This window comes from Cervus elaphus, chromosome 33, assembly GCF_910594005.1.
Source record: "Cervus elaphus chromosome 33, mCerEla1.1, whole genome shotgun sequence".
In the NCBI taxonomy this organism is placed as follows: domain Eukaryota; kingdom Metazoa; phylum Chordata; class Mammalia; order Artiodactyla; family Cervidae; genus Cervus; species Cervus elaphus.
Genome location: NC_057847.1, coordinates 34,108,717 through 34,121,518, shown reverse-complemented (window position 1 = coordinate 34,121,518; position 12,802 = coordinate 34,108,717). Strand labels below are relative to the sequence as shown.

The 12,802-nt window shown below is 37.0% G+C and overlaps 1 protein-coding gene across 2 annotated transcripts in view; it reads right to left on the bottom strand.

Moving 5' to 3' along the window:
- Window positions 1-12,802, bottom strand: part of SCN3A (sodium voltage-gated channel alpha subunit 3) — a 115,552-nt gene that overhangs the window by 14,333 nt on the left and 88,417 nt on the right. For both annotated transcript variants that reach the window (XM_043894722.1, XM_043894723.1), the window contains 3 exons: window positions 12,557-12,677; window positions 11,276-11,430; window positions 10,339-10,512 (listed from right to left, as the gene is read on the bottom strand). In XM_043894722.1, coding sequence (XP_043750657.1) covers window positions 10,339-10,512; window positions 11,276-11,430; window positions 12,557-12,677 — 450 coding nt within the window. The remainder of the gene's footprint in view (window positions 1-10,338; window positions 10,513-11,275; window positions 11,431-12,556; window positions 12,678-12,802) is intronic.

Here is a 12,802-nt window from a genome sequence, read left to right as displayed (position 1 = left end):
TGTAACAGAACCTCTTTACCAAAAACTGAATTTTTAATACAAATTTACATGACTCTAGGTACCTTACTGTCCACAAAATATATGAAACTGTCTGTGCTAGAGGCTTCAGGGGGTGGTTTAGTTGTCAGTCACACCTTCCACATTCCAGTGGCAGTTGAGACTGAGAACAAAAGTAATAATGCAGGAAGGAGTTGATGGTTCTGAAGACATTGGAAGTCCTGTGATTGTTTAATGAATCAAGTGATATGACATTATTTCCCTTAAAAATGGCTAAAGATAATTTTTTTAACTTCAGTAAAAGCAGTTAAAAGATTAAAATCATAGGATCACCTCCATACATTGAGATGATACATTTCAGTGCAAAAGCTTGCTTGATTTTTAATTGAGAAATTTAGAAGTGTTTCTATTAAAACCAGAAATGAAAGAAAAAAAATGCCAGCTACAAACATTATTTTTTCCCCAACATTATTATTAAACACTCTGTAAAAAGAAATAAGGGCTAAAACAATTAGAAAAGTAGAAGTCATTATTTACATATATGTTAATGTTGACCTAAAAACTCAGAATAAAATGAAAACTATTATAAACAATAATATAATTATTTTAGGTTATGATTGATATATTTTTATATTAATATTTTAAAGTTTATATGTGTCTTTTGAAACTGCACAAACTTTAAAATATTATAAAGAAAAAACAGTATAAGAATAATCTAAAATATTATTGTTTTAAGAAGAGCAATCAGAAAGGACAAATTCCACCCAATATTAAAGCTAACTATAGGATCTTCAATAATTAAAGGTGTCATATAAATAAACAAAAAAGTGAATGAAACAAATCTAAATTGGACCCAAGGCATACTGGCATACCAAGTTTTAGCATATAGAAAATGGTAGTATTTTAAGTGAGAGGTGAAATAAACAAGGGGGACATTTTGAAATGTTTTAAAATGTTGAAATCATTTTGAGGACAATAGAATTGGAGCTTTACGTCACACCTTACACCAAAATAAGTTCTAGATTGATCAAAAATTAAAACATAAAAATGAATAAAGAAACAAAACTGAAAAAAATTGAGAGAAAAAGCATGAGAAAATGTTTTAATAATCTTAAAGCAAATGGTCTTTATAAGCATAAGAAAAGCCAAAAAGGGGGGAAAAAAAGGCTGATATATTTGACTAAATCAATATGAAAAATTTTTTACATGACAAAAAAGCTCAAAAGACAAAAGCCCAAGTCGGCAAAATAGTCATACCACATGTGACAAAGTAGTAAACTTCCTTTAAAAGAAGTCCTACTAATCAGTAACAAAAAGGTCATTAACCGTAACATGCAAATTCCCTCTAAACTTTCATTTTAATATATTTGTTTGACCAGCACATGTATTTATTATACTCCTTATTGAAATTCAACTAGAAGAAAAGCAAAAGAATACACAAAGAATGCACAAAGGGATGAAAAGGAAGAAGGTTTTAAAAAGTTCTGGAGTTTAAAAAAAAATTAAGTGCACTGGAATGATCCCTTTCTCCACAGAGCAAAAGCAGCAGCAGAGACACAAGTGCTTGCAGAAGTAAGTCAGATTTTTCTAGTGGGCTCTGAAAAGGTTCTGGACCTGGAGGCACCATGTTCTCCTAAAACAGGGGGTAATGCGTGGCACTGAGAACGGAACTGATTCAAAGTCTCTACATAGGGAAGCTGGGCATTCTTGACTGCCTTCATCCACTTCTCCCCAGCTCTGCTAGAGAGCAGAATGGAGTAATACTCCTTTGTGGCTTACAAAGTAAAATCTGTATTTGCTACAGAGGTCAGAACATAGCAACAATGATCTGCACTGTGGTTGGGTTTCCCTGTTAGACCACAAAAGCCTCTTTAATACATCATACGATGGAGGGTTTTCCATTAATACTGTCATAGGGTTTAAACAGCCTGTGGACTAATTCAGTATTTCTGAGAGCAGGCACCTAAAGTTTCAGATTGCTAGGTGCATATCTCCTCCCTTTCAGCCCAGAACAGTCCTGTTTATTGTCAGATACACAGCTTCTAAAAAGGGCTCAGGTGATGGTGAGGGACAGGTACAAAGTGTCCACGGAAGTGATGGCAGAGGGCTCTTGGTAAAGATGGGAGATTGGGGATAGTGGAGAGGGCGGGATCTTTAGCTGCAATGGGTAATGTCTATAGTAGGAATGGAGTGAAGACCATCCAGTGTCTGAGAAATGAAGAGTAGTTCGTACGCATCATCAGTCAGGAATGAGAGTCCTTACACTTTTATATAAGGGGTGTTTGAAACTCAGGGCTGCTTTTTACTTTTGACATTTTTCTACTTTTATCGTAGGTTTTTGCAGTTTGTTTATTTGTCTATAGCTTTTTACGTGACTTGGAAATTCAGAGGAGGGTATGGCAACCCACTCCAGTATTCTTTTCTGGAGAATCCCCATGGACAGAGGAGCCTGGTGGGCCACAGTCCATGGGATTGCAAAGAGTCAAACATGACTGAGCGACTGCTGCTGCTAAGTCGCTTCAGTCGTGTCCGACTCTGTGCGATCCCATAGACGGCAGCCCACCAGGCTCCCCCGTCCCTGGGATTCTCCAGGCAAGAATACTGGAGTGGGTTGCCATTTCCTTCTCCAATGCATGAAAGTGAAAAGTGAAAGTGAAGTTGCTCAGTCGTGTCCGACTCTTAGCGACCCCATGGACTGCAGCCTACCAGGCTCCTCCGTCCATGGGATTTTCCAGGCAAGAGTACTGGAGTGGGGTGCCATTGCCTTCTCCTGACTGAGCGACTAAGCACAGGAAATTTACAGTGCTCACCAGACATGTAAAGGCATCTCAGTAATTATGGTTTTGTTTATGGCAGAGGGAAACTGGAGATAACCTTAGTGCTCATTCCTGGAGAACGGATGAGTAAATTCTGGTGGCACATCACTGAACTGCACTATGGAATATAGATACCATGGGTTCCATAGGAATTTCATTTAAATATTCCAGGCACCATTTATTTTAATAAAATGAGGATTTTGAGTCAGGTGACTTCTAAGTTTGCTTTCTTGCCTGGAATTCTATGATTCAGTAATTTCAAGATGATTAAAGCAATATAACACAATATGTTATTCATGTTGGAAAGATAAATCACAGTAACTTTACTAATGGATATATCATCTTTAATCAAGTACTCACTCTGCTGGGAAAATACTTGAGTGCTGGTCTGATTGATAGCATGATTACTTATGGGGTATGTATTAATAATTGGGAATCTATCCTTAGGTTTAATTATCATTATTTTCTAGGAAAATAAGAATTGTTTTTGACATTTTACATAACGAACATATGTTATTGGGTTGGCCAAAAAGTTCATTCGGATTTTTCTATACAGAAAAATCCGAATGAACTTTCTGATTGGACTTTTCGGCCAACCCAATATATAATAAGTTAATAGGTAAGGAATTATTCCGTATCTCAATTTCTTCATCTATAAAATCGAGATCACAATGGTGGATGCCTCAGTGGTGGTTGTGATGGCTAAATGAATTAAGGCAAAGATTAGTCATTATTAATATTGTACGTGAGAACCCTTATCTGCCTTCATTTTCATGCTCAGAATCTTAGCAGTGATGAGGTGGTATAATCTCTCACGGGAATGCTTTTAGAAAAAGAAAGAGCCATGTGCATCTTTCTAGGAAGCCATTGCTTGGTCCAACTAGTCATTGTGGTGTTGGTATGGTGTTGAAAAGAAGGGTTCAGACCTCCAATTCATTTTCCAGTTGGTATTCTGGAGTAGAGTTTGCTGACTGACTGTGAAGGGTAAAAGAGAGGGAGAGGCTGAAGATAGGACATTTAGCTTAGCTTCATAAAAACACTACTACCAGAGTAAACAGGACATTCAGGAAGAAATGCATGATTGTAGGGTAAAAGTAATGAATGTACTGTCAGGAGGAGTATCAGTAGGTATTATCTGGGAGGCAATTAGAATTGTGAATGGGGTTTAAGGAAAGACCAGAATTGTGCTAAAACTCAGTCTTTTAAAAAATGGAACACAGAATTTATGCTGTTAATAGGATTATTTCTTTAAACCTAGCCAGCGAAAAATTTTTCTTATTAATACATTGATAATGGTAAATGAATTAGACACTTCCCAAAAAGGAGCAAAGTGAGTAATTCCTACTAGGAGGCATTTGTAGAAAAAGCCAAAGCACATACAAGACTGTTTACATAGAACTATGTCTGAGAGACCAGAAATTGATATGAAATGACAGTAACTTATAGCTATCCAGTTCTTTTATCTCAAAGTTCTTTTAATTTAATCAAATCTTTCCACAAGAGCTGCAGGTAAAATTCATGGTGGGTATGTATTGATAAGACATCTTATTGTTTTCATTCACCATTGCCAAAGGCAGCCATCTTCAGAGTGTAATGTGCAAAATTTTTGACTAGTGCGAACTTTTCGACCTTTAAATTTATCTGGGCGCTGTTGCCAAACACAGAACAAAGAAGGAGCACAGTGCTAGATAGAGGTATCTCTGTTACCTATAGCTGTGTGACATCTCTAAATTTCATTTTATAAACCTCATTTTATTAATAGCAAAGTAGAGGTAATATTAAGAATTATATCACAGGATTGTTGAGGATTAATAATATATTACTAAAAAGAGATACTGACAATGAGATTTGTAATGTAGGGAGTTAGGAGGCAGGGTCATTAGAGCCAGACTCCATGGTTACAAAACCAGCTTAGCCTCTTTCTCAGTAGCGTTAGTCACTTAGTCGTGTCCAACTCTTGTAGCTGTGGCCACGTGGATGTAGCCCGTGGACTGTAACCCACCAGGCTCTTCTGTCCACTTCAGACAAGAATACTGGAGTGGGTAGCCATTCCCTTCTCCAGGGGATCTTCCTGATCCAGGAATCAAACCTGGGTCTCCTGCATTGCAGGCAGTTTCTTTACCATCTGAGCCACTGAGCCTCATTCTTATTTATTGTGTTTACAACAACAACCTTTCTTTGCCTTAGTTTCCTCATCTGCAAAATGAGACTAATTATGGTTTCTAACTTACAGAGTTTTGAAGATTAGGTGAATTAACATATATAAAGTGATTTTAGCAACAGTTGTACACAATAAGCATTAAATCAGAGTTACCAATTTTCTCTATTATTAGGTAAGGCTCTTAATCAGTGCTATTCCCACAGGAATGGCTAGGCATCTTATTGTGGCTACTAACAGCAGTAACAATTCTGGCTTCATTATTGAGGGTGCTGAGATGTCAAGAATAAATGTTAAGAACTAAGGCGAGGGTTACCAGATTCTAGATGTTGATGACAATTGAAAATACACTTTAGAATCAGAAAATGTCCCTGTTCTGTTTTTGTTCACTTCATCAGAGCAGCTGACGAGGATTCTAAGGAGCACTTGAGCAAGCAGGATGTCTGAGTAGCAGATACCAAGCATCCATTTCAGCCACATCAGCAACCTGTGCTGTCTGTAAAGTGGAAATCACTTGTGGGCAATTAATATTTTATGATAGTCGAATCTTTACCTGGAGTGTGTTTTGGACACTTAACAGCTTAGAATAATTTAGAACCAAATTTGAAGTTGTCATGATAGATGCCCAGTATATTTTCTTAGGGATGAAATTTATGCAATAATCTGTAAGGAGTATAAGAATGTGATTTTTTCCCCCATAAACTATGATCAATTTAATACATGTTCAGTTCATTCTGTGGATAATAATAGCATCTAAAATATAGCTTGTATAGTTACAATACAGGATAGTTTGGTTTTCATATGAAGATAGTATCTTTTGGCCTTTGGATAGGAGAAAAAAGTTATACAGAATCAAAAAAAAAAGTTATACAGAATCAGAAAAAGTGGTCTATCGAGTATGGCATTCTGGCAAAGGAAGATATGGTTTAAGTTGTCCGACTTGATTCCAACCAGAATTATCATACTTGCTGTCTCTGTCTCCTCGCCTCCATTCTTTCCTCAAATTTCCCAATGTTTCTAGTACTTTATTCCCATCACTTCCATGAGACATCTCTTAACCATGACACCAATGACGTCCATTCTGCCAAATCTAATGTCATTTCTCAGTACTCATGTCACTTGCCTTCCTCACAGCCTCTGACTAAATTGATCCTCTGGACTTCTATGATACCATGTATATTCTGTTTTCCTTTTTCTTCTAATTGCTACTTCTCAATCTAGTTTACTGGTTCCTTGTTTTTTGTGTGACTTCCAAAAGTTGAAGTGTCCCTAGAGTTTGGTCTGAACTCTTGTGTTTGTCATGTTGCATTCTCTGTCTAGGTGAGCTAATCCAGTTGATTCATAACTTCAAAAACCATCTATTTCCTGATGACTTCTCAATTCATAATCAGGTGTTAACTTCTCTTCAGAACCCAAGACTTGTGTAAACCTCACCATATACTCTTGAATGTCTAATTGGCATCTCAAACTTAGTGCATCCCTCTTCCATCTACCATCTGCTTGCCCTGTCAAGCCTGTTTTCTGATCTTCCTGATTCCAGTTAATGGTTTCATCTTCCACCCATTTGTTAAGATTGAAAAAAATCTTTTTCAAATCTCCTTTTTCTTCATACTAACATCCAGTTCACCAGTAAGTGTTAACCACCTTAGTCTAAGATGTAATCTTCTTTCCTAGACCATTAACACAGTTCCCTCACTGGCCTCCCTGGTTTGACTTTTTCGCAGTTCCCTCTTCATAGCCAGATGTGATCATTTAAGAACAGTAGAACAGATCCATGCTCACCGCCCCTGGCTTGCGTTTCTCATTGTAACTGTAATCAGTATACATTAAATTACATTCTCGGCCTTTTGGCTGTGATGTAGTATTGGAGCTTCACAGGTGGCACAGTGGTAAAGAATCCATCTGCCAGGAAGGAGGCACAAAAGACACAGGTTCGATCCCTGGGTTGGGAAGATCCCCTGGAGTAGGAAAAGGCAACCTACTTCAGTATTCTTGCCTGAAAAATTCCATGAGCAGAGGAGCCAGTGGGCTACAGTTCATGGGGCTGCAAAGAGTCGGACACGACTAAGTGACCAAGCACACATTAAATAATAGTAAAGCATGAACTTCTTACCATGACCCTTGGGTACCTTTCTGAATTCAGCATCTATTACTATTGCCTGTGTTTCATCACACACAAGCACAACAGTTTTCTTTCTGTCTCTTGAGTGTCCTTGGCTTATACTTCAGGACCTTGAGATTGCTTTTTTCTGTTCCCTCAGGTATTCAAATGACTGGGCCATTGTTATAGACAATGTCCATGTCCCCCCCAAATGCATATGTTGAAACCTAATTTGGAGAGTCTTTGGAGGGGATTAGGTCATGAAGGCAGAGCCCTCATGGGTGGGATGAGTCCCTTTACTTATAAAAGACACCCCAGAGAGCGTGTTTGCCCCTTCCTCCATGTGAAGACACAGTGAGAAGACTGCTGCCTATGAATCACAAAGTCAGCTCTCACCAGACACCGAATCTGCTGGTGCTTTTTTTCTGGGGCTTTGCAGCCTCCAGAACGGTGAGAAATAATTCTGCTGTTTGTAAGTCACTACATCTATGATATTCTGTTGAGTGTGTATGTATGCTCAGTCATGTCCAACTCTTTGTGACCCCATGAACTGTAACCCATCAGGTTTCTTTGTCCATGGAATTTTCCAAGCAAGAATCCTGGAGTGGGTTGCCATTTCCTATTTTAGGGGATCTTCCCAACCCAGGGATCAAAACTATGTCTCCTGGATTTCAGGCAGATTCTTACTACTGCACCACCAGGGAAGCCATGATACTCTGTTACAGCAGACCAAATGGACTAAGACACTCTTTCTTATTTATCTTCCCAAAAAGACACCTTCCATAGACACTCTGGCTAGTACTCTCCTCCAGCTCCCATTCTGTAATCCTTCTCTATCTCATTACCCTGTTTACTTTTATAGCAGTGATCATCTGCTTTTATCTTATTTTTGGATTTTATGTGTTTACATCTTTACTGTCTATTTCACTTTCTTCTAGAATGTTAAATCCTGTAGATCTAATAGAGCTTGATTTGTCTTATTCATATCTCCTTTATTTAAAATAGCTTGTGGACCAGTGTTCGGAATTTTTATTAGATAAATGAATGAATGTTAATGGAATGTTAATGAATGCATACTACCTTTACTTGGAGGTAGGGAATTGAAGAGATTACATTTGTACATAGATAAATTTCTCAAAGTTTAAAAGCCTGTTTCTTCTAGTTTGAAGTTACTTCACATATACTTCAGTTTTGGGAGTTTTGCTTTGTTTCCTATTGAGCCTTCTATGACTGTTAGAGCATTATACCTGATGGACTGTGAACTGTTCTAAGCATGTTTTACTTGTACTTTCAAAACTATTTTAACTCTACATTTACTTTAGCTTACTGGGTCCAGTGGTCTGAGATTAAGTTATTAGTTGAGGTTACATTAATTCATGCATTTTAGTCCCTTCTTCAGGAAAAAGAAGAAAATAGATTCATTTACTCTAACATAACTTACCCAGAGGTACCCAGTTCCATTCTACTATTAATAATTTAAATGTACTAAAAGGGAAGTAACTCGGGGGGCACCATTCTTTGACATTATTCACTAGATAATTAAGTGTCTGTATTAGGTTTCTAAGGATTCAAATATGATACAAGACTTTGATAGATTTTTGCATTATATTTACTCTTTCCATATGAAGGAAATACATGGAAATAAAGTACAGTGTAATGAGTATTTCAGTGAATATAAATTTTTCAGTAGATGGAAATATTTCAGGAAATTTGAGTATTTTCTGGAGAAGTTCTGTCACATTTGTAAGTGATCTTCATACATGACAAATTTTTTTTTGGAACCGGAGAAGATTCTTATATATTTTGTGTTCCATCATTTCAGGGAAAAGCTGGAGATTATAAATGCTGAGTTCCAAAGCCAGTATGAAGATATAAATATAACATTTGTACTAGTTAGATGAGAAATCTACAGGGCAAAGCGCTGAATTGAGAATTAGGAAATTAAGGCACTAATCTCAACTTCGTTACTAAGTAGTTGTGCTGTTTTAGGAGAATTCTTTAAACTGAGGCTTTGATTTACAATAAACTGTTTAGAAAACTATGTAAATAAAGTCTAGATACTCTTTAAGGTCCATTCCAGCTGCAAAATACAAAAATATTAAACTTCCCTGTTTGGAAACTTTTCAGGACAACACTGAGATTCTTCTCTATTATTCATTAAAGACCAGACATGAAAAATTGGAAGTCATTTCTGATTTATTAATAGTGACTTGACTGCAGATTTCTTCTCAACTCAAAGGGTTGAACATGCATTTTGGTTATAGAACTGTGAGTGTATATGTGGGGAGCAAGGGGAGTAGCATTTAGATAGACCCACACTTGCCAAAGATGATAAAAAGAATGAGTAAACAGATACAGCAATCATTGATTCACAGTGACAAGTGTTAGAACTAAAAATAAGGTGCTTTATGATCATTGGGAAACAGCTAGAGATAGTGCTTAAAGCACCTTTTTGGGGGTCAGGAGGGAGACTGAGAAGCCTTGTGCAGTGGAATATCACAGACTACAAAAGACCAGCTGACTGTAATTTTGCCCCAATGCCTCTCCATTGCTACAGTAAGAAAGTAGGCTGTAAGTCAGACAGGTCTCATTATTGATAGAGTTCCCACGACTACTCACTTCATGGTAATCCGATTCAGAACAGGACTTCTACACCTAACTCTTTGCCTGGTAAATATTCCATTAGCTACTGGGATATTTAACTACCTATGTAAGAATGGAAATACATTTTATTGTCTCTGTGGACTTGTGGCTGAATGAATACAGTAAATAGGTTATTTTAACCTACTTATTAAACCTATTTAACTTATTTATTAAACCATTATTCAGCAACATGCATTCTAGTAAGGGATTAAAATGCAATCCTGACAGTTTCCTGGCCCCAAAGCTGTCTTGATTTTACCACCTAGAGAAACTTTTTTTTTTCAATTGAGCTTTTAATGAGCTATACCTCTCAATTAACAGATTGTTATATATTCCTTACCTTGAGACCCTTAACTTTCACAAAAAGAAGAGCTGTCTGCTTGTGGTATAGAACAACTCTGTGTTTTCTCTTACCACTGTCCACATTGTTAGGACCTCTTCTACTGCTTTCCCATAAGACTTTCCTCATTTTTGTATTTATTGTAGTTTTTAAAAGGTAGTTGCATAATTGTGTAGAATTAGTGCAACTAGGTTCTAATTAAAGTCAAGGTTTTAATTATAGAAATAAATGTCAAACTTGCCTTTTTAAAAATAATTTTAAAAAAATCACTTGGGATACTTACATCGACGATCAAGAAATCTAGCCAGCACCAGGCATTAGTGAAATATGTCTGAAATCCATAAGCTACCCATTTGAGAAGCATTTCCAGGATGAATATGTAAGTGAAGACCTTGTCGGCATATTCTAGCATGGTTTTAATAGTCTTTCGCTGTTCAATGTATATGTCTTCAAAAGCCTGTGAATCAAGAATGCTTTTATTTTTCTTTAATGGCTTGCCTGCACCAAATACTTGATAAAATTACAAGTAGTATACTTGGCACAAAGCACTAATTTGGTAAATATTGGCTAATATTAGATTGACATGGAACCAGACAAAATCTAAACACTGAAGCTAATGGAAAATATTGGCAAGGAATTGTCAATATCTTTACTGATTTAGTATATGCTTTCTTCCCTGCCTCTCACCCCATAATCTCTATCTCAATTACTACTACAAAGACATGCTTTTAGAGAAGCAATGTACACTCAGAAAATAACTAGAAGTTCTGTTAATGAGGGATAGACTTGGCCTATTCTAACCTTACTTTTTACTGATGCTGTGAAAAATCTGGCTCATTTTGAGAGAATAAATTAATTAGACATAAAAAAAAAATCCACCATTAGTCCATAAATGTTACTATGACTGTTAGGGAGAACTGGATGGGATTTGAAATGGTAGGTAATGTAGTTACAGAACATCCCTGTAAATGGTTGCCTCAGTGAGGAAAACGTCTGTTAGAAAAACACAGAAAAACACCAGATGAGAAATTCCATCTGGCTGTTCATGGTTCTGATTTGTTCCTTACTAAATTTTGTATAGTTAAACCCTGGCTGCCAAGCTCTGCAGGGTGTAGATGTACCTCTTGTTTTGCTCCTTAAACTAAGGGTATGCTTCTGGTATTTTTTGAGTAAAGCTATTTCACTAGAACCTGATTCTTGCCAATATGTATCATACTCACCAAAGCACCACTACTGAGAAGGATCATGAAGACAATGAAAGTCTCAAACCAGTTGTGTTCAACAATGCTGTAGCAGGTTTTCCGAAGGTTCCACCAGATTTTCCCTTTGCCTTCTTCTATACTTACTTGACAGAATGGAAACTTTTTAATACATCCTAAAAGATAGCATACATTGTAATAAATTAGAAAAATATAATACTGTCTTCTGTAGGAAGAAATTAACTTTGCTGCTCCCCCCCATCCTAGTCTCATATCATCATTTTATATAGTAACTGGCTACTTAATTCCATAGTTATTTTCAGCATCCCTCCTGTGTAGTGAATCATTCTCAGGCTTGCATATCAGCCAGCTACCTAGAATTCAAGGAATTACTTTACCGAGAGTTACTTGAGTATAAACAGTTCCATTCTTGAACACTGCATAGGATCTCTCTTTGCCTCAAGGCCAATCATAGATAAGGACACCGCTGAGGTTTGGGGAAAAACTACATGTTCAAATTGTTTATTCATTTTTTGATGTGATCCTGGATTTTTACTCACTTCTTTTCACACGGAAAATCCCTCTGTCTTCCTGGGTATCATTCCTCTGTCAGTTTTTCCAAGCTATTTATTTTCAACCTCAGAGCTTTTCTTAGTCACACCTATGACTCATCCTGTCAGTCAGTATCTCTCTTCCTCTGTCCTCCCCCTCTTAGCTTTCATGTTATTTCTAACTTCCATCCACTCTTAGGCTCTAACTGTCTGAGTTACTACTTATGGGATTCAGTCCAATCACATTGAATCAGCAAATCTTTATTGATTTGTGTGCTGGACACTGGTGGCTGTGAGAATGACTTGGTCTCCCTGCCAAGGCTCTGCAGTGTCTCTATCCCCCAACAGCTCTGGTCACAGCACAAATTAACCACATTTGAAACTGTAAGAGATGAGGTATAGTTATTGCAGCATCTATAAATCAAATCACAACATTGCCAGTGAAGTCTGAAGGGATTGCTTTATCAATAATGAGAAGATGTTCCAGAATACCATTTATCTCCTAGGGTTCACTTCTCCACATTCTGGGGAATGAAAAAAAGGACATGTCAAATTACCTTATTGTCCAGGTACAGTAACTGCTATAGTATAATCAGGAAATACAGATAAATGCACTTTTTGGAAGAAAAGAGCAAAACAAAGATAAATATGCCTTCACTATTTCTTTGAAATATTTCGTTCAAGTGAGGTATATTTAGTCTCTGTAAGGAAAGAGGGGAGATAGCATTTAACCATATTAGAGCTTGTTTACCTTCAGTAAAACAAGCTTCTGGTTTAAGGTCCTCCTCGGGTTCAATTTCAGCTTGTTCACCTTCTCGAGGTGGAGCAACATCAACTGTACTTCCTTCAGATGAGCTGGTTGCATTTAATTTCTGGAAACAAAACCCCATTGCAAAGATGTGATTTTTCTTCCCTTTTATTCCATCAGTTTGAAAATGCTCTGACATGGTGTGAAAAAAATGGTGGTAGTGATAGTATTGGCTCTCTTAACAGTACT